Below are 22,523 nucleotides of genomic sequence, written 5' to 3'. Positions count from 1 at the left end.
ATCCTTCAAATTCAAGATTCTAAGCTTCAAGAACTGTCGACATAGAATTCTTTGGAACGAAAACTGAAAAAACTGTCTTTATTTTAGAATTTGTTCGATTCCTTCCAAATTTAGACCATTGAAAATCGTGCTGTTTCATCGATACGAATCGACGCGCCACCGATTGTATTCTTCCGCAGGAAAAACGTGTCCTCTCGCTGATTATCCTTCGTGACCGATCGCAATTGCGTTCGAACGCGCACGGGTCCCTTTGATGCGCCAGATTTGCATAATTGCACGCAGCATCGAATCGAGGGTTTCCCATGAAAGTCGGTCATGACATAGTTCCAATCAACCTTGAACTATTTCGGTCCGACCATAAATTTCCGTTCGCACTCGATGCGCCGCCCCACGGTCGCGAATTCTTGATAAATCGCTGAACAAATTGAATCGATATTCGATCAGCAACGCGATCATTCGGCTCCGATCGATCGTCGATTATCCAGCCACGCGTGCGAGCAGAAAGAACAAACAGAAAATTCGTGTTATTGATTTTTCGCAGACGGTGTCGAGGCGGCCCGGGTTTTTTTGCGGAATTTTGCGCGAATCGTTTCTCAAGAATTTTGTCGAACTGCTGCGCGTGTCTATCGAGCCGTTTACCAATTATCGAGGGGCTGCTACGGAAACCAAAACGAAATCGTTCGTTATTCTCGCGCACGCGTTCTCCGGCGTCGGAACGCTCCTCGCCTAGGGAATACACCGTCGACGAGGACACGTCTTTTCCGCGGAATTTCTCGGAAAAATCCTACACGCGTGTCTCGTTGTTACGCAAATTGCCCGGCACTCTTTGAATCGACACGCTGCATTTTCAGGATTTTACGTTGCCAGCTTGCGTATCGTCTCGAATATTCGTCGAAACGAACGCACGGCGAGAAATAACGAACGCTCGAAACGGTTTACGGTTGTTAAAAGAATCGAATATGGAATCGTTTAGCACGATTCAGGTTGCGTTTCGTTCTGTGAAACGTGAACGACGGCACCGGAAATATTGTTTTAAACAAGTACAATCGATGTAAAGTTATGTCAGAGACGAAATTTATACGCGCATTCGAATATATAATTAATTTACGGATGTTTCGAATGCAGAGAATATTTAGTTACATTTGTGCGCTCTGTTAATTTTAACGAGGATAATGAAACGCGCCGTAGAACGAACCGAAATCAATTTATCGTATTCGGAGACGTATCGATGTCAACGAATAATCGTTTTTTTTTTGTCGGAAGCATCGAGAAATTGAATTTGCATCGCGGAGAAACAAAAAGCGAAATACCCGTCGAATATTTGAACTGTTCATATTTGAAGTCGACTCTTCTTGCTCGATTTAGATATAAATTAGAATGAACAATACTTTGAACAAAAAATACGGCCCCGACAAAAATGAAAATCTCGCCGTCTAACTATGCTCGTCGTTCTAAAAATAATATTCGCTCGGATAAAAATACTCCGTTGTTCGAATTTTTCTTTCGCGCGATTAACAACACGGAATTTCGAACGATCGAGTAATTAATAATTTTTTGGGAAATTACGAATCGGTTCGTTCGCGGCTCCGGCAGCGGAATAACGTTTCTTCGATCAAAATGCTTGCGCCATTTCCCTCAACTTCCAGCCGGGGTGGCAACTTGTTGCAGGGCCGAATGTTATTGATTAGTAGAGGAAGACGGTCCGGAATGAAGGGAGACGAGACTCCCCCTACAGTCATGAATGGTTGTGGTCCACAGAGCCAGATTTTGAGCTTGACCCGGATTCGTCACGGTGGAGTTCACGTTACCTTCACTTTCGTTGCCCAAGTTGTAACTCGATGTGGAAAAACCGTGCCAGCCATGGGACACAATTTTCGCCACGATCGGCCGAACTGATCGTTCGAAAAAATATAGATTTTGTTGGTTGCAACTCCTACGGACGCAGGAATTTCGTAAATGTCTTGCACACCGTGGTTAACTTGCTTTTGTACCGTTCGATGCGATGGATCGTTCCATTTCGCGACAGATTTCCAGCCATCCGGGTCTCCGAGTTCGACGCGCAATTTTGCAGGCTGCGTATTTCTGTAACAGATTTCGTTTTTCCGTAGCAATTAGCGAAGAGTCGGTTAAAACGCGATCATATTTATTTCACGCGCAGGATTTTATCGAATTCCGAGGTAAATCGAGGTTTCGTTCGAATTTATCGGCTTTTCATTGATTCAATTAATACTGGCGTCCGTGAAAATCGATTTTCGCATGCGTACACACTTCGGCGGGTCCGATCGCTATGAATATATGTATAATGAAAATGTTTGGCCGATAATGAACCAATAATGAAGTTACACGGGAACTTGCGAATAAATTAGTTAATTTGTTTGACATTTTCGCAGGATATTCCTGGAACATTATCAACGTTACAGCTTTCCGCCTCGATCACTGTCCGACGTGTTTTCACCTCGAAGAAATATTTCGCAACCATAGATCCTGTTTCTCGGTCTTTCTGTCCACTTGTCATCACCCTCTAGCTTCTGATATTGCTTTCATCCCCCCGCGCTACTCTTTCTACCTCTGAAAATCATTGATCACATCGCATCGAGACAGAGAGATCTCCACTTGTTCCCTTCAGTCCACTTTCGTCTTTCGATAAGAGCTGTTTCACCCTTTCATTTTCCCGGAATCCTCATCCTACCGTTTCTACCATCTATGCCAGGTCGTAGCAAGGTCATCCAACATCTAAAAGCTTATTTAAAAAATCGATTTAGAATACCTTCGGAGGAGACTATGAATTATGGAGACAATTCTGCTCCATTTAATCGCCTGCTGTCTTCTTCGCCTCTCAAAATTGCCTACCGGAGGTCACAGCAAGGTCATCCAGTGACCATAGAATATTCAAAAATTCACGAATAGGTTGTTAATAAGAGACTACATATAATATAGAATTTTTTACTTTCTAGAAACCCACTCTACTCTTCTATTATAAACTGTGTCTCGTGGATGGCCCTTCATCCCCTCGAAATCACCAATCTAAGATGACACCAAGATCACCCAGCAACCAGATAATATTTCAAAACAATCATTAGGTTCCTAGTAAAAGACTACATATCGCATAGTACTTGATACTTTCCAGAGTCCCACTTTAAATTTTAAACTGTCTTGCTTCCGATCCTTCATCCCCTAAAAATTATCAATCTAAGATGAACACCAAGACAACCCAGGTGCCAGATAATATTTCAAATCAACCGATAGGTTCCCCGAGTACACAGAAATTTTCGCGTACAGAAACTCCTACCCCCATAGATCCCGACTGAAACGCCCCTCTCTGTCCCCCACTCCTCCAGCGGCCAGGAGTCCAGGGTGACTCGAAGGACACCGGTAACCAGGTGACCCTTAAAAATCCAGCGACGGGTCCTTGAAAGCGGCGGATCAAACAGGTCCTCCAGGCCGCTCGACGGCCTGTGCACCCCCTCCCCTGTCCGTCCATGGCAACTCCCCGAAGCCTTGGTAACCACGGATCTCAGGTTACGTCAAGGATAACCCGGTAACTAGGTGACATTTAAAAATCGGCGGATAGGAAAGGGAGAGGTCCTTCGGAGGAGGCTGCGGCTCGTGGAGGCGCAGCCGGCGCGGCGGGTTTCACCCCCGGCGAGCGGACTGCGTGTGCGCAGAGAAGGGTGGCCTGGCCTCAGGGAGTGGAGTCGTAGTCTCGGCGCAGTCGACTCGTTCCGCCCGAAACCGAGCATTCGTTTTCGCATTCGGCACGCGAGACCAGCTCCATTCACGGCACCGACCTGCTCGAAAACCACCCCCGCGCGTACTCCTCGGGCTAGAAGGAAGCTCGGGCCCCGATTCCAAGCGGATTTTTTCGGATCGTGGTCGCCGAGGGCTGATCGAAGCGGAGAGGAGCGAGCGACGCCGCCGCGGCGTCTCGAAACTCGGTCGCGGAGCCAGGCGTGTCTCTCTCTCTCGCTCTCTCTCGCGCGCGCTCTCTCTCTCTCTCCCTTCGGAAGGATCGGCCTGGGTGGCCCTGAAAGCAACAGGGGTGACCGTCGGTGGTTGTCGACAGGGGTGGTTCGTCGGAGTTCGTCTCTCGTCTTGCTCGCGTCTACGTTTTCGCTCGCGCGAGCGAAGACGTTTCTCGTCGCAATCCTCCCCGGCTCTGATCGGCATGCTCTGAGCCTGGCCGACCGAGGGTGAACCCGGGCTGTTCGTCGATCAGAGTGCTGCTGGATTATGCGTGATCGCGGAAGCGCGGAAGTGAGGTAAAAGTGTTTTTTCGGGGCAAAAGCGGCCCGGCGAGCGAGGGGGCTCCGGGACTCGAGCAACAGGTAATTTACCCCTCCTACGGGGGCACCCCTTTTGTCGATCTTTCGTTTCAGAGTGACCCCGTTTTATTTCCGACGGCCGCGTCGCGCAGTTTCAGGGCCGGTTTCGCGTAATTACACCGTGCTTTATGGCGTTCTTTTATCGTGGTTCGGCGATTGTCTTTGCTCGAGGGAGAAACGCTGCTTTTTTTCGGTCTGCAGCTTCCGGCGAGGATTTTTCTTCCGTTGGCCAATTTTTATTTTTCCTCGGTTTAAGAATTATTTACCGAATCCTTTTTTGCTTGTGGTATTTTTATTTTTACTTTGGTTTATCCGCTTTAGTTTTTCGTTGAGGGTTGTGACGGTTTTAATTTCTGTGGAATTAATAAAAAGTTTACAGAGACTGGTACGTTGAAATTAAGTTGTACCGTGTTGCATTTAATTTCTATCTTGATGTTTAAATTATTATCTTTAATTAGGAATCGCTTTTATTTGCGGAAAAACAAGAATAAGATTATTTAAAAACGGTAAAACCATGGTATAATTTATCTACTGTCATCTTCAGCATATTCTACCATGTCTAATTATTAAGAAATTACAGATTTTATGTATTTACGATATACGAACGAGTACTGTTTCATCGTATAATTTCAAACTAATAATATTGTTACATTATTTTCAGCTTATCAAAGTTATTAAGAAGAAAAGTAGACTTCTACTTGTCTCCTGTTCTCTTTAATTGACGCAGAAAATTTAATATCTTGCATAGATGTTTTATATGTATAATAAAAGCGTCGATTTCCTATAAAATATATAGTTCAAGCGTTAGCATTTTCATTTTAATATTCTTATATCGATTTTCCTCGATGACCAAAATAATAAGTATAATTACAGTAACCATGGGATGACTTTGTCGGACGGTATAAAGTTATCCAAGCAAATTGTTAGGAACTGCGAGCTCCGTGCGTCATCGTGAAACAATGTAAAACAATGACTTTCAAAAGTTGTCAAAAAATTTGAAAACAAGGGTGTCCGAGTTTCGAGATAAAAATACCATTGAAATTTTTCATAAAACGAAGGTCCATCCAGGTTGAAAATCAGAACATTCCGTAACGTTGATCAAAGGAAAAGTTTATCGAGTTTAATTGGATAGTTAAAGCACCCTGCGATAACTGGATACATTGTTCTCGAACTTACATCGTTGTTACACACACACACAGAAAGTGCAGCGCGATATTACAGAATCGGATTACCCGAAATGTCGTGACATTTCTCTCGAATTCTATCGGATTAAAGCGCGTTCTGTTTCCGAATGAAATTGTTGCAACGAGCTTCGCCAAATCCAAAGCGCATCGCAAACCTTCTCGCGATATTTGCGATGCTGAAATGTTCGGCTACGAAACGAACAATCCTCCCAAATACAATTCACGACTACGATTCGTTCGAAGTGCAGCGAATTACGATTACAATTCTATTTCAGAGTTTTCCGTATCTTACAATTAACGTAGCAAATTATTTTGTTTAAACACTCACGGTCTAACGGTCCAATGAAACCGTTAAAATTCACTTGCTCTCGAATAAAAAATATTCTACGAGATTATGGGGTTGCAAGGTCAAACTATATATGTATCCTCGACTGCAAAGGGTTGAACATCCGCCAACAGCGATTGACGCGTGAAAATGGTTTTCGCCGATGCTAAAGAAAAACGGCAAAAAAAAGAACGTCATCCGACGTTTATCGGGTGACAAGATGAAAATGTCGTTTCACGGTAGACAGAATCCAATCGTATCGAATATTGAAGTTGAAATGCCGCGAAATGTCGTTGAAATTATTCGTCCGATTTAAAGGTCAAACGTAAATGAAAGTTTACTGTCGGCCAGGGACAAGGATTAAAGGAGCCTCCGGCTGCAAGTAGGTTAACTACATTGTAGATAACGGACCTCGTTACCAGGAGGGGTAGTTAAGGCTTTCGTGGAGGGAGGGGACGGATGATTTATCGATGAACTCGCAGATTTTCCTACGCGATAAAGGAAAGAGCATTTCGTCCATTAAAGCGTGCCTGCTGCTTTTTCATTAAAGCTTCTTAATCATCTTCAGATGAATGAATTCAAGCATTGAAAACATTTCGCGCGGGAACGATTTTTTCCGAAATAAATTTCCACATAGAACTCGATTGTCAGTAATCGAAAAAAGCCTCCGGATAATGGAACAATTGTTCAATTACAGGGCTGGGTGAAACGTTAAATAATAATGGATTGTATAAAATGCGGTACGAGAAAACATTGTTTTCGAATATCTATATTTAATGTTTAATAATTCGTCGCGTTTATTAGAGCCTGTACGGAAAGCTGAAGCGACAAATTCTTCGACTTCAAATATCATAACCTTGAAATCTTGTCGCTCTCCTCCACCCTTTAAAGGAAAATTGCCAGGAAATTGTGACCTTCTCGAAATTACGAAACTTTTATAAATTGCATTTTTTTATTGTCACTAAAAATAGCGACGATATTCGAGATGGGAGAAGTTATTAGGGCACTCTACGCGTAAACATGTTTTTTGATATTGAACTAGTTTTTTCGATGAGAATAGACGCTCGACTTAAATAGAAAACTCGGTTGTTCAACGCTGGGACGTACTGTATATATATATTCTTGTGTCAGAATATTTTTGAATGGAAATTCTTCAATGGGAAGAAATAAATGAAATATAATAATTAATATATTTCCAAAAATCCTCGTCTTCGAAAGGTCGAATGAGAATTCGATTCCATAGTAGAAATCGATATCTTCGCAAACATTTCCAGCGAGATCCTTTTAATATCGTACTTCTCTGTAAAGAAGACGTTGGGAAAATAAATCTCCCTTCATCCCACGTAACTTTAAAAATAAAATAGTTAAACATCGAATTAGGAATACGCTTGTTACACGAATTGATTTATTTTCTGTACCTCGTGTCGTCGATTACTAAAGATAGCGTACACGTATATTTTGAGAAATAAAATATTCCACTCCGCCACCCTAATCCTGTATTTGTCGTAAGACATTTTTATTTTCTTTGAATATAAAAGGTGAGAAAAACGTTTACACGTTCAATTGAATTTTATAAATGTCACGCATAAATGCTATCAGTCGATTCTTTCCTGTGGCATTATACATACATAGAGTTATCTCGACGTGTCTTGATGATATTTTTAAAATACTGTTACGTTATTTTCGACTTGCCACAATTATTAGAGTGAGATATTTTTATATAATATATATTTATATACAATATTTATATATAATTTAATACATTTGATACATACATACGATACATTTTGCACACATAATTTATACACGTTTCTACATGCGTAATTAAAAGACGGTGCACGAAATCGTTTCCAGGAAAATACAAGCTCGATGCCGGAGGCTTCGGGGTCTCGGGTGACCGACGAGCCGATTCTTTACGAGAATAAGAACGTCTTGGCGGAAGACATGAAGTTTCTGGCTGGAATGCCGGAACTTTGCGACGTCACGTTCCTCGTCGGTGACACCAGAGAGCCAGTATGCGCTGTCAAGGCTGTCCTAGCTGCGAGAAGCAGGTGAGCTCCATGGAAGATACACGTTATATATGAAAATATATATTATATTACATTCCATATATCTATGGAAGATATAACATGTTCTGCAATTTCCACGTTCGCCCCATAACTGCAACGTGCATGGGACCCATAAATCAGAGACGCTTCAATTTATTGCATTTTTCGCGAACCAAAATCTGTTCGCAGTTTCTCATCTGCTGTATCGTGTAAAAAAAATATTGAAATAAAACAAACGATGAGCAGCGAAAGTAGAGGCTTCAAGCTTCAAAATCAGTCCGGGCTCATGGCTGTACGATATTTTCTTACGAAATTATAGCAGTTCAAATATCGACGATTTCTTGAAAGTGTCAGCCTTGGGTGCTTCGAGATAAACAGCACATTGGTTTCACACTTGTTACACAAACAAATGATTTGGATTAATAGAATGCAATGAGTTCGTTTGATAATTATTATCAAACTTGGGCATGACTCGTTCATTAAACGGAATAAATATAACAATAATTGGAATAAATATAACAGTATTCGCTGAACAAACCACCCGTTTCATTAACGAATAAATGAATAAACAATTAATGGAAAATCAGAAACGATGTAATAATAATAATAATAATAATAAATCATAAATGGCCTACGAAAATGGAAATTCCCGCGAAGCTCTGCAGTTTAATTGCGACGGTGAAGCTTCGACTTGCTAAGGGGTTGTTTCGTCGTTGTTGCAGGGTGTTTCACAAGATGCTGTACCAAGCGCCGAGCCCGCAGCGCAAGAAAGATCCGCCGACACGCGAGAACAAGATCCGCATGTTCCTGAAAAGAAGCTCGGAGCCGCTGTTGAATCTGCAGAACGCGGCGCAACAGGTAAAATTGCCGCGATTTCGTGGCGATTGTTCCCTTGCAATCGTTCTTGCTGTCCGTGGTCGCAAATACTAGTACACATCCCGGCAGTTTAGAGAGCCTGGCAGCAAAAATCTGGCAGGAACTCGGATCGAAATTTTCCGATACGAGGGCGCGAAGTACGTAGAGTAACGCGACGCAAATAAGTTTTTGCCGGCGCATCGAAATCCTGTCGAATGCGAGGAGTATGTGTAACCAACAGACACGGCGGACGCCAAGCCAATCTTAACCGCTCTATTAAAAGTTATTGTAAATATGCGTTTGTTATATGCCGTGTAGCGGTCAGGGTTCACGCAGCAGTTGGCTCCCATTCAAGAGGTACTATGAACGTCTCTTCTGGATACGATGCTCTGTCCTCCGCTCTTTCTCATTCTGCTCACGTAGTCTGTACAGTTGATACCGTTGATCTTCCGAAACGGATTGCAAAACGAATTACCGTAGAGATCCTCGTCATTTAATCGATTCTCATTAGGAGATATCGGCTGTTCGAAATTCTCATCTCTTCATCAGTCTGCCCTGTGTAGTGAATCAGTGATATCGTGACCATAGAAATTGCATGAAGAAACGTTCGCACATATATCACACGAATCATCCATATGTTCCTTGATAGTATACTTCGTTGTTTGTTGCTCTGTCTCGTAGCGGGTGTGTATGATAGCGCGAAGATAGCTGGATCTCTTTTTTCCCCCAGCGCTCATTTTTCTCTTGTAGCGTAGAAACTAATACTGTGATCGCACAAGCACTGCCATAGAAGTCGATGGAAAGCATTTAGAGCATTTTTATTTTCATAGTAATTCAATCGATACGATGCTGGTTGAACTTGCAACCACTCGAAATAAAATCCAGTGGACATTATTAAATATTTTGACATTCTATGTAGACATTGTTGTCTCTAATTCGTAAAGAAGATCGAGCAAATTGAGTAAAGCTCAATTAACTCGATCATTTTAATAGAATAATATACTATTCTACGGTCTGTAGAACGATAATAAAACGAAGAAAGTTTTATCAGATATTCTGGAGGAACATTTTTAATGGTAAAAAGAGGGAAATGGAAAAGAAAGAAACACGATAGTCTCCATTAATAAACTGCCATCTTGTAAATAGCGCAAACTATTGTAGTACTCGATAGTTGATACCGTAATGTAAATACTGTGTTTATTTGATCTTTTTTTTCTCTTTTTTTTTACTCTTTGAGTGAGCATGCGAACTTTAAATTGCAGCCGCGATCCTCTGGATCGCGGAGACGGATGCTCGTCTCATTATCGTGCAGAGAGAAATTTGTAGCGGTTATGGGATCGCAGGATCGCGATAATGTTATTCGGAAACGGCGCAATTTAATCTTCTGCATCTCACGAGTTCGTTACGTAGTCGTGGATTTATGATGGTGTTAGACGCACAGTAGTTTGCCTACGAGAAACCTGCACCCACGCCGACTGTGTCGCGAAATGATCACGGCACGGAAGTCCACGATCGACTTCCGCTAATGCTTCAGCGATCGATGATGGACGATCGACTAAATTGTTTATATATTCGGAACCCCGGGTTTTATCCAGCTTCAAAATAAATTGGCGCCAGTTACGCCGATCTGTCGTGCATACTTATTTTTGCTAAATCGGTTTTAAAAACTGCAAAAACAATACAAGCTTCTTGAACATTTAAATGCATTTTGCACGCATTTCGATAGTTTGAATTCTCAAGCCTCCAGAGATTCGGGCAATTAAATGGTCAAAGTTATGTCAAAATTTAGAAACGATTTTCCTTCGCGAAATGTCAACTAATTCACTGGAAAATTGTTGCGTGGGTGATCTGATCTATTTAAAATTTAGCGTATCCATCGTTTGAGTGTGCCGTGCAATTCGCTTAGCATAGTTTGTGGAGTTCAAGCTAGATTCGGAATTATCTCGATGACCCAACTGTATATTCACGTTCGTATAAAATTGAAACTTTTTGCCGAGCCGCAGCCGAATCAGCACACAACTTTAATCATCGAGGAGTTCGAGGCGGACGTCTTCCGGCAAGTGATCGAATACATTCACACCGGTTGCATCATGCTGCAGCCTAGGACATTGCTAGGTAATTGGCACAATCATTTTTTTACTCGATAACTCGACCGACCAATTAGCTGCTCCTTGTTTTCCCAACGTAATATAATCTCCTGGTGAACGTTGTTGTTTTAAATGTTGTTATTAACAGGTATATTTTCGAGATCGTTTCTGCTCGATCCTATTGTATTTAGTCTTAAGTTGCGTCTTCGCGGATGGTTATGTCATTTATCGGAGAGAGTGCGGGGAGAATTGTCCCATGAGTGTTATCGTTTGTTCTCGGTGCGAGTGTGTTGCCGCGATGGCACGAGTGGTGTGCGAATTGGCGTATTTATAAACTAGCGACTATCGCGTTGCGATTTAAGAAAGTTCCGATAACTTCCAATTTGTAAACACGCTGGAACTATTCGGCTGGCAAGAAAGTATTTTCGGTTGGCGCGCATGGAGAGCGTTGCAATTGTTGAAAGCGTTGCAAGCGTCGAAATTATTTTCTTGCCAACCCAATACCATACTACAATCGAAACGATCCGTTCCCAATTCCCGCAACGTAATCGATGAACAAGTTGATTCGCTTGCGATCGTACTGTATAATCAATCGAAGCCTTCATTTATCTATATTTTATGATTCACGAGATCTTGTGATTTTTGTTAGCTATTTGGAAAACTCTGCCTCGATCGGTTGGAAAATATATTTTCTTCTATTAAAGGGGTGATGAATGCTGCGGATTACTACGGCTTGAACCAGCTGAGAAGTGCCTGTGCTGGATTCGCTCAGTGTTGCATAACAGTGGACACCGTGTGCGCTCTGTTGGCATCTGCGGAGCGATACATTCAGTACAAGTGTACTAAATCATTGGTTCAGAAGGTAAGCCTTCGCATTTGACATACACAATGGAAGTTAAAAGATAGAGCGCATCTTTATAGAAATGAAATCTGTTCAGATTTTCTTCCCTGCGAAATGAGATTAGCCGGCAACTTGTACCGCGTACTCCGACTCTATTTAATTGGATCGATGTTCGAAGGTACTGGAATTCGTCGACGAGCATGGCAACGAAGTGCTGAACTTGGGATCCTTCACTTTGCTGCCTCAACACGTGGTCCTGTTGATCCTGGCGAGGGAGGAACTGCGCGCTGACGAGTTCACCAAGTTTCAAGTACGTTTGTCAATCTACAGCATTTCTTTGCAACTATTTTCGCGTTATCTCGCTGCAAACGCTCGTCTTGCTACTTCGAATAATCTTCCTTTTCCTCGTCGCATTCGGTCTAATTAGTTAAATAGTTGAACTAACTTAGACTGTGGAGGGTTAATCTTATATCGAAACCCGAGGCTTCTTCTCTGAAACGATCGCAAGCAACGTGTCCATTTCTGTTCCGATCAGGCGGCCTTGATGTGGAGCAAGAAGTTCTGCGACAGCAATCAGACCGCGATCCTGAAGGACGTGATCGCCATCTTCCTCGAATACATCCAGTTCCATAAGATTCCAACAAACGTGCTGATGAAGGAGATCCACCCGCTGGATCTGGTGCCGTCTGGGATCATCATGAAAGCGCTGGCCTATCAGGTGCGTGTTGTCCCGGGAACGATAGCGCGTTGTCACCGCTACTTTCTCGTTGTTTTTTCTTTCCGTTATCGCGGGAACTCGCTGCCACGTTCGAGCGACTGCTCTTGTCTTTCTCTAATATCTCTATTTCGTTCTTTATATATATATCTCTTTCTTTCACGTTCTCTCTATCTCGTTCTCTGTATCCTTATTTACGATCTCGTTCACAGTTTTTCATTTCCACTTTCGCAACGTCGACACCGCCGATCTGTTTATCGGTGGGACAAGTGAGATTCGCGCGAACGATTCGCGCCTAATCTGATGGAAATTAATACTTGAGAATCGCACTGTTACAAGCGGCGCTTTTTAATGTAGCACCAGGGACATTAGTCTGTGAATTTCGAACAATACGAACTAGAAAATGTACATGCTTCACCGAAGGTAGTAAAAACCGATTCACATGAAGTCTTACTCTCGATGTTCCGTTGCTCACCGTGATAGACCAAGTATTGCCCAAAAAATGTTGCGATCGCAAAGGGATTAAAGTAAGAATACAATCTCTGTGTGGATGTGTGGTGTTCTCTCGAAAATTTCGAACTTTCGACCGGCTAGAAGACGAAATTTTCAGTAAGCAGAACGATCGCTGAGATACTCTTGCCAATGTAGTCACGAAATTTATAGCAAATCTATCGGTACTATTCTCTTTTCGAACGATCAGATACCTCTGACAATTGCATTTCTGAATACGAAATAGCATTTTTCTTAGGAAATGCAAAATATAATTAATTAAGCCTAGGAATTTTCGAAATGCAATAAAAAAAGAATCGTTGTAATATGAGGAAATATAGAATGGTGTTTCGATCGGTGTTTATTGCTACAAACAATCTTGGCAATCTAACATGATTAGAGATTTTCGAGAAAATACTTTTCTCCGTTTTTTCTCAAGCCTTTCTGTCTGCATTTCCCCTATTTTTTAAAGCATGCTTAAACGAAAACAGCGAATCAGTTATAGAACATTCGCAATTCACGCTCCATCGTTTAAAAAAAAAAAAGTATAAAAATGTTGGATTGAAGTATTGAATGAGGTCCTATATTTCTGTATTCTGTCACGCCCACGTATAATTATTCTGAATGCATTTTAATGTACGAGATTTATCTTTCTAAGTATATTACCCCTTTATACGACACCCTGTGTTCGATTTTGCTCGGTAATGGGACCAAGTTCGATGTGCCAATGATCGAGTAGGACTTGGTATCATTCGATGGTTGATAAGCGCTTGAGAAACTACGCTTCTGCTCAAAAATATTCGAAGAACGTGTTTTGCTAATGGACAAAACGATAACGAACGCTCGAATTCATTCGAATAATTTCGGTTTTCCACGCGCAAATCAAACGTTACGATCGTCAAATTGCATTTACCTCTTTCTCGAAATTGTGTTTGTCATAAGCGATGGAATATTTTTGAGTGGCGGCGTAAAATATCGAACATTGAATTCTTTCCTATCGATATTTAAATTTTGATCGACATTATATAATGCATGCACACATTTGTATCTATTTGTATACACCAAATTTTGTTGGTATGCGTAGGTGTATGCACTTGTTCTTCGCAGCGTGAACGATACTATGAGAAACGAAAACGAAATGAAAAGAAAATGTTTGAGCAATTCAATTTTCAGATCATTGCTTTCGTAGACCTTTGTTCCAAATATATTTCATAGAATTTCACAGGCTGTTCCGAATCGTTCGAAAAGTAACGTGTTATCGTCTAAATGCACACAAGATTACGTAGAGTAATTTCATTGAAATTTACGTTGCCTTCGAACAATCTTATTCCATGCAAATGCATAAATATTTACAACTGTTTACGTGAGTATCCGCATCTTACGCACAAGTATGATTTCCACGTTTTCAAGTATACCCAGAGAACTCGATATCGTTGATTCCACACCACCGCTTGAAACATACTTGGTCCCATTGCTGGTATACAGTTCCCCCCCTCCTTCGAAGCTGATCAGATTCGGAGAGAAAAGATTTTCAGTGCTGTTTAGAACGTGTTAGAAAATATACTAAAAAACAAGCAGATGCCAGAAAATTTGCAATTTCTTCATCCAGCTTCATTCGTTCATTACATTTTCTTCTTTTTACTTCGCTGAAACCGAAAGGCTTCAACGTTACACTCTTGTCGATCGTACTACCGTTGATCTCTATATTATCGCTATAGCTCTGAAAGAAAATACTATCATTGCTAAAGAAAAAAAAACAAATGAAACACGAACTTCGAGTGCCAGCCGATAAGCGAAATTATAACAAGCTCGAAATTACAGTACTTGAAAAGACTGTCCGCCAATTCGGTCCCGACAAACATCCCCAAAGTCGTATTTATAAATTAGGCACACCAATACCTTGAGCACCTAGGGGTGGAACTGTTACAATCGTACCACTCTTTGACAATTTCCAACTTCAACAAAATTAAAAATAAAAAAAAGAACATGAAGATGGCTCGGTGAAGACTGTCACAGACTGCCCCTCGATGTTGCGCGAACCCCGAAGTAACGAACCCATTAACCCCTAGGCTACTGAGGGCGCCTATAGGCGCTTAGAATTTTGCGTTTGTGACACTGAGAGCGCCTTTAGGCGCCGACACAGTTTTTTGACACGGAGGGCGTCCATAGGCGCCCTCAAAATTTCATCTTGCCTAAAGTTTTACATTAATATTAAATTTTGTAATATTTACAGCAATTTGGTTCAGAGAAATCAATAATATTATTTTAATGCAGCGAAATTCAGTTTCTTAATTACTGAAATATCTTTTCACAAAAATGCATCCCTAGCCAAAAGATCGCCATGCTCGGCGTGCATCGTAACTCGATTCCTGCCATAGTCAAGGGGTTAAGTTAGCGCAACATCAACAGACCTATGGTCCTCGAACATGTCCCAGCACCGCACTCGTTGTCAGTATTGATTGTCGACTCCGCCGTTCTGTGATCCATCGTGATGATCGTGTGACCCCCCCCCCCCCCTACCCCAGCTAGGCTAGAGCCAAATGGTGATCGTAGAAGCGACCGACGACACCCGTTCGGCGGATCTCCCGAAATCCCTTGACCGGAGGGTTTGTTGCAGGCAGACCCGAGCAGTGTCGAACCGGAACACTCCCCCCACAGAGTGAGGCGGACGGACCGCACCTTGTCGGTGCAGTCCTCCCCGGACCAGTACGACAGCAAGACGACACTGAGCTCGAGCGGTTCTGACGCCGGCTCCGATCAGAAGCAGCATTCAGGTAGCAACTAACCTCCCGCTACGGCCGCACAGAACGCGGCCGTTTCGGACGGGTCCCGACGCGAGGAGATTCCTATTAACGATGGCTGCTCGCATCCGCTTGAAGGTAAAAACAGCACAGCCGAGCAGGAATCGATCGGGGAGCAGAGCCAGTCGCAGCAGCACCACCACCAGCAGCAGCAGCAACACCAGTCGCGGCAGGAGCCGAAGACCCAGAAGCAACAGGAGGAAGAAGAGGACCTGCAGCAAAAGATCAGGATCCAGCTGCAGATGCTCAGGCAGGAGTTAGAGATGAAGCGGCAGATAGAGGAAGCGAAGATACACGAGCGGGAGGAGGAGCTGAAGAGGCAGCAGCAGGCCGACGAGGCCAAGGAGAAAGACGGGGACTCGAAGGATGGTAAAAAGGAGAAGGACAAGCGGAAGAAGAGCAAGAAGTCGAAGAAGGAGCTGAAGAAGGAGCTGAAGAAGAGGGAGCAAGAGGAGGCGAAGGAGCTGAAGAGGCAGCAGGAGGAGCAGGAGATGCTGAAGAAACTGGAGGCGGATATCATGAAGAAGCAGAAGGAGGAGGAGGAGTACATGAAGAGTAGACAGAAGGAGGAGATGATCAAGACCAGGCAAAGGGAGGACGAGATGTGGACCAGGCAGAAGGAGGAAGAGCTGAGGAAGCAGGAGAAGCTGGCGATGCAGCAGGAGCAGATTGAGAAATCGAGGCAGAAAGAGGAAGAAGAAGCTAGGAGGCAACAGGAGGACGCGGCCAAAGTTCGGGAAGACAAAGAGAAGTCGGAGGAGAGGTCCGCCGCTCCGGAAGAGGTTCCCAAGGAGCCGGAGGACGCGTCCGAGTCGAAGGAGCTGCCGAGGCAGAACGAGAGAGAGAAGGAGGAACAACAAAAGCTTCGGAGAGACATGCGGCTGCAGTTGCAGTTGCAGGACCTGAAGCAGTATTCGGTTCTGCAGCAGCAGCTGGAGCTACAGAAGCAGGAGGAAGCGTTGCTCAGGCAGATAGAGGAGAAGCGGAGGGAGGAGCTGCGAGAGGCTCCGGAGTTTCAGCTGTTCCAATTGTACCTCGAAGGCCGGAAGCCCGAGGCCGAGAAACGCGCGGAGGAACGGCAGGCGAAGGAGCTCGAGCGGAAGGAGAAGAAGAAGAAAGAGGACAGGGTGAAGGTGCGCGTGAAGAAACCGGAGGCCCAGAAGCGGGACCAGCAGGACCACCAGCCGCAGGAGCTGCCGGTCGCTGCTCCCAGAGAAGGAGTCAGCGGCTTCTACATCAGATTGGTGGTAACGCAAGGGGGCGGCAGGAACTTGATTTGGCTCCTGAAGACGCACATGTTCTGAAGAATAGCTTACGTTCGAGAGTCTATTCTGGTTTGCCACTGTTGAAACCTGTCAACGGATTTGTTATTTCCGCCGTGGAAAACTGTTCCAGAGTATAAAACAGGATTATCCTTCGGAGAAACGAGGATCGAAGATGTTTATGCTTGTTCGTTGACGCGGATGGTGGGCCGACGCTTCTGCGGACGCCTCGCATCCTTCGATCCGTTTATGGGAATCGTCGGGGCGTTTTCGGCTGCACAGCTGGACAGCCGCACGGTTCCATGGTTGTTGGACGTCGTTGTCGGAGAGGCAAGCGACTGGAAGCATATGGAAGCAAACGCGTTCTGTTAACAATGATTCATTTATCCTCGAGAGAAGGGGGGCGTTCGTTTCAATGTCCTTCGATTAATCCATTTAACTCGAGTTTTCAGGATCAAAATTGGATCAAAGTTGGATCAAAGTTGACCTTCTTTTTTAACCGGTTCCAGTCGAAACCGACGGAACTTTTCGATTACCAAACTTCCCTGGAATACTTCATCATCGGCTGTAGTAATCCTTTTTTTCCGTCGAACGTGGGAAGTACCGATCGACGAGCACTCCCGAATGAGACAAGATTCATCAGAGGTACATATTATGTATTCGTTTTGGGAACGCGATTCGTTTTTGTTCTACACGCCAGTGTACATCATTTTATCGAAGCGTTCGTGGAAACACGTTCACGTCCATCGAACGGAACCTTCGAACCGAAACGTCCTCGTCGTTTTTCTACTCTCTCTCGCGTTGACTAAAAAAAAAAAAAACCCTCGTCATTAGCGGCACTATACTTAACGAAATTTTTACCGGAACATTGGATTCTCCGCGTCGCGTTACCCGGAACGATGGTCTCTGCGGAGCGCCGAGAACCAGCTCGCCGAGAATCGTTCGAAGCTGCGACTAATCGCCCGCGATGATATATATTTTATCACAGACATCGATCGCAGATCCGATCGCGTGTGGACACGACGGAGCGACGAGAGGACAGTGATACGCTGGTCGACGATGTTATTGTTAAACACTTTTACTATAGGACATATCCATCGATTACCGTGAATTATGTATGTCGATGAACCGCAAAAAAAGACTAACCGTGCGCGTACATGTATCCGTACGAGCACGCCCGCTCGTATATATATGTACGGCTGTATATCTATATTTGATACTATACTAAATGAACAAATAGAGTGTTTATAGGCTCGTGTTGCTTCCGGGCGAGGCACTCGAGAACTTTAGCTGGTTCGACAAAAATGACAAACGATTCCTCGAGACGCAGGCCAATTTCTCCTCGGTTACCGTTTTCGTTCGAACGACGCGACGTCGATCCGAGTCGCAGACTCGGTGTGTATCTTGTTTTCTCGCTTAGAAAGTATGCAAATCGAACGCTTTCCTACGATACTTTTTTTCTACGTTTTTCTATCGTACCTTTTATTGAGACACACTGTTGCTTCGGACGCGCCTTGTCTCGACGTTCCAGGCGCGCGACGTTTCTTTCGCCGTTTTCGATCTCCGACGAGATCGCTTCGTTATTGTGAACGCCATGTGGTTTATGGGAACTTGTTAATGGAAATTTGGATGTGTATATATGTATATGTATAATAGTAACGTTTAACCGACAGACAGCTGGGAGAAAGATCTGCAGAAATTTTATCGCTGTTTCCGAGAAGTTCTGTTTGGAATTGTGTCTAAAAAATATGTTGGAGTTTATAGGATTGTTCGTTTAACAACGTGTGCGATAATTTTAGTAAAAAGAATGCTTGTTGAAAAAATTTAAATAACTACGTAACGCCTCGTTCGCGTTGAATATTATCGTTGATTTATGATGTTCGAGAATCGATTCTGTGAACATGTTTTTCCTCGGCTGTCGTTGCAGAAGAAATTGTTTAAAAAACAAAAAAACAAAAACGTGGATTAAATCAGAGTGTTTATAAACGTTGTTGATCGATGTAATTACTCGGCGTCGACGAGAGGCACGATGTGACAATTTCTAAGATCTCCATTTGTTTAAACAGCGAGCGCGATGTGAGAACAAAACGGGAACGTGGATGTTAATAATTATATGATAACCGGTCGCCGAACGTGGCGATCGCACGTATTGTGAACAATGTACTTACGTGTGATGTGGTGCGAACGTGTATGATTGATGTTTTCCGTATTTGTGCAACGGCAAATGTTCTTCGAACGAAGCACAGTTTTACGGAGGACGCGGTACGTGCTCCATCGAACTGGCTTTTCTAGTTGAATTCGTCCAATTGTTTGTCATTAATTCGTTTCTTCAACGTTTACGCAGAATACAATGCATTCTGCGAAGCGCCTGACGTGAATCAAAGATTTTGGAACAAGATTCATGCCGAGGTAAGCGAATAAGTTGTATAATTCCTTAAGGAATATAAGAGTGCAGAATTTTTCTGTTGCGGATAAGACTAAAGTACAATTTAATGATTTTATCATCGGGAAAATTAACGAAACTCTTCTATGAATTATAAAAGACTGAAAGTATAAAGTACAATTTATTTCCTCAGGTTCTCAGTGCTTTTTCGTTTTCGCTTGGACAACGAATGCCGTCGTCCGAGCAAAATCGTTTGTTGTATATATATAAAAGAAAATTGTTGCTGTTAACGGTTATTTTAGACGGTCGTGGCATATTCGACAGAACATTTGCGATAGTTTTTACGCGCGTATCGTGTACAGCCGGTTTCACGAACATAAATTGTAATCGAAAGCTGCTACGAATATAGAGAAAGAAATGAAAAGCGAAAAAACCAGAAAAATTTAAAAAAAAAATACAAAGTCGTCTTTGCAACAGCTGTGCAATTATCTGTGCAATCTCCGTGCAACGTTGCGCCGAATGACGCAGCGGGTTCGTTGTTAGCGTGTAAAACGTGTCGTATGTAAATAAGAACTGTACAATTTCTGTAAATTTCGTACCTCGCAGGTCGCACCGCTTTCGTTCGACGGTGTTGTTCAGACACCGAACGAGGAGGGAAAGCTATCATTGGACTGTGGATTTTATGCATTCGTCGCGACAGCGTTCACGTTATCAAATACAAAAAAAGAAGAATAAGCTATTAACGAATTCACCGGCAGCCTCGGTTTATGCTCGGACGCGGTGTATAAATTTCGAACGGAATCTGTAAAAATTCGATTTTTTCGTTGAACTTTCTACAACGATCGTTTACCGTACAAATCTTTGCATAAACATCCGCAGTCGCACACTGTCATTGTGAATCGTGAAATTCTCGCTGTGTATTCTCCTCCGTTGTTCGTCGGACTGTCGTGTATAGCAACGTTGTATAATTGTTGAAACAAAACCTAGGACAGTGTTAAGAGGCGACAAGAAAGATAATAATGGGTCTTCTGTGTGCTTGGATTTTCGTTGTTCTCCTTGCGTATGCCATCGACAATACTTTGTTCGTATAACGTGACTACGTGCTCTTGTCTCAGGTTCAACTGTCATGAATACACAGAGCTACTGGAAAAAAAAGAGTATAAAAAAAAGATCAATAAAAAGAGTTGTGATTATAAGTGTTGTTGCTTTCTGTCGTTGGAAACTGCTGGCCAGAACCGAGCAGAATTTTTTAGCAGAACAATTGAAATGAGAGCGGAACGAATCCTCGTCTCTCTGTAAAAATGTTGACCAGGACTCGCAAGAACTAATTAAGTTATTAAGAATTTACCATGGGTTTGGTTCGTTCTCTATGCTCTGCGATGCAAGGTCAGCTGATTGCTGCCATTTATTATCGAACGAGCTTGTAATTTCTTAAGAATTCTTGAAGAAATTGTTCACTGTGGATCTTAGATTTTTATGGAACAATAGAGTAGAATAATATTTATAGAATAATATTTATAGAACAATATTTATAGAACAATATCTATAGAACAATATTTATAGAACAATATTTATAGAACAATATTCATAGAACAATTGGAGTAGATAAAACGTCACGTGGTCCAATATCGCGAGCATTCCCTCACGTTGGCAGACTTCCTCGGGTCTCCGCAAGTTTCTCGCGAGTTCTCCAGCGAGCTGGTAATTCCGTGGCGCTCGGAATAAGGGGCACCTCGAGGAAGAGGATGAGCTCGCAGCGGGTCGATTCGGCGGAGTCGATTCTGAAATCTGTCGAGGCGGTTTTCGAGACGGTCGTGAAAGGGCATCGAGGCTGATCCAACGGGCGTAATTACGAGCGATCGTTAATCGGCTCCCTCGGTTCTTAGGGATCAGCCAGCCGGCAACCGGGCAACCGGGCAACCGAGTGGAGCTGCTTCACCCGTTATCAACGGCCGACGCATACATCGTTCCCCGGCCCACAAACTACCAGGCTCGGAGCGTACGATTTCGCTGCAGGTTACAATTACGAGCGAGGCGCGTAATTAAAAGCTGATGTCCCTCATTTATTAATGCTACCGGACGAGTCCGGTCGCTGTCGATGCTGCGCCGCGGCTCGCTCGGTTTAATGCCAAACGTCATCAGTCTTCGAACGGCGTCCTTCGTTCACCCTGCACTCCCCCTGCTGCCCCCTCCGACAACCCTTCCGCCGCTCCCTCATTTGCATACTTCCGCAATGGAATGCGCGTCCACCGATAGGGGTTATCGATAAACCGCGATAATTGCGGTGCGGCCGGATGACTCAATCAATTTTATGTCTCTCCGTGTAATTAAGCCTCGTCTGGCTCGTCCCGCGGAACGCCGAGCCGGCAGCAACCCTCGCTGCACGCTGCAGCTGCATTGTCGCGTACACGCGATCGTTCGCGAACAAAAGGCTCGCACCGACTCGGACCTCGGAACACGGTGCCGTAACTTCGCGGAGCGTTATCGCCGAAATGTCGCGATGACACGCGATTTTTCTGTACGCTCGCGCAGGGGATGGCTCGTCGGCAGACTGCAGCTTTCGAGACGATCGCCCGATCGTGATAAACGCCTGGTATAATCGTTCGAATCGACATGGATTTTGCATTTAAATAATTGCGCGTTATCCGCGAACGAGCATCGGATATAGGAACATCGCGCGACCGTTGAAGAGTGGAATAATATCGAATAGAAAGTCCCCGTTATCGATGATCGCGTCGATGGATGCCGTTTACGTTCGGATCAGCGTAGACCTCTTTGAAAATCTCTCGCATCGTTTTCACCAGGAACTCGAACATTAATGTTTGCTCGTGATCAAAATCGACGAGAGGTCAACGCGGATCGACTGATTTACTCTGATTCGATTCCTCGGTAATTGCTAAAGCTACGTTTAGTAATTGCTGAAATTCATAGAATCGTGGGAACTTTTAAAAGAGCGGTACGCGCCCGATCGTTTTTTTCCCCCGTGTCTGTCATGCGATTCCTACGGAAGACTGGATTTTCCCAGTAAACGCGCGTGGAAATTCGAATCGGGAAAGCTTCGCGAGTTTGATCGAGGAAAAACGTGATTTAAGACGTTTACGCCGATAATTACGCCGACTGCGAGGGTCCGAACGACACGGGGAATACCAGTTCTCCTAATTACTAGATCCCGGGCGACGTATTTACGTTTCGTATAAACCATAACTAATGG

General features: G+C 43.7%; 1 protein-coding gene across 5 annotated transcripts; it reads left to right on the top strand.

Annotated features, from left to right (window-relative positions):
- The first annotated feature begins 3,690 nt into the window (after positions 1-3,690).
- On the top strand, positions 3,691-20,508 carry LOC117218843 (serine-enriched protein). 5 transcript variants are annotated; one of them, XR_004489886.2, is made up of 10 exons: positions 3,691-4,325; positions 7,686-7,882; positions 8,602-8,737; positions 9,053-9,091; positions 10,738-10,849; positions 11,526-11,683; positions 11,841-11,972; positions 12,198-12,380; positions 12,590-12,904; positions 15,484-15,574. XR_004489886.2 is itself a non-coding variant. In XM_033467527.2 (10 exons), the coding sequence occupies exons 2-10, from the start codon at positions 7,701-7,703 to the stop codon at positions 16,969-16,971; spliced, it is 2,325 nt and encodes a 774-aa protein (XP_033323418.1). In that variant the 5' UTR covers positions 3,693-4,325; positions 7,686-7,700; the 3' UTR covers positions 16,972-20,508. The 5 variants fall into 5 exon arrangements, 3 of the variants coding, with proteins under 3 accessions (XP_033323420.1, XP_033323418.1, XP_033323419.1); XR_013033174.1 differs by lacking the exon at positions 12,590-12,904 and adding an exon at positions 15,746-15,884 and having other exon boundaries at positions 3,692-4,325; positions 15,488-15,640; XM_033467527.2 differs by lacking the exon at positions 12,590-12,904 and adding an exon at positions 15,746-20,508 and having other exon boundaries at positions 3,693-4,325; positions 15,484-15,640.
- The last annotated feature ends 2,015 nt before the right edge of the window (positions 20,509-22,523 follow it).

The sequence above is a fragment of the Megalopta genalis genome, chromosome 4 (genome assembly GCF_051020955.1).
Source record: "Megalopta genalis isolate 19385.01 chromosome 4, iyMegGena1_principal, whole genome shotgun sequence".
Lineage (NCBI taxonomy): Eukaryota > Metazoa > Arthropoda > Insecta > Hymenoptera > Halictidae > Megalopta > Megalopta genalis.
Note: the sequence above shows the minus strand (reverse complement) of the source record. Positions and strands in the feature narration are given on the sequence as shown.

Bases quoted from the DNA above. Each gene is read 5' to 3' on its own strand.
- LOC117218843 (XM_033467527.2), top strand. From the start codon at position 7,701: ATGCCGGAGGCTTCGGGGTCTCGGGTGACCGACGAGCCGATTCTTTAC. The intron at 10,850-11,525 runs GTAATTGGCACA...CTTCTATTAAAG, and splicing joins GCAGCCTAGGACATTGCTAG to GGGTGATGAATGCTGCGGAT. The intron at 11,684-11,840 runs GTAAGCCTTCGC...CGATGTTCGAAG, and splicing joins CTAAATCATTGGTTCAGAAG to GTACTGGAATTCGTCGACGA.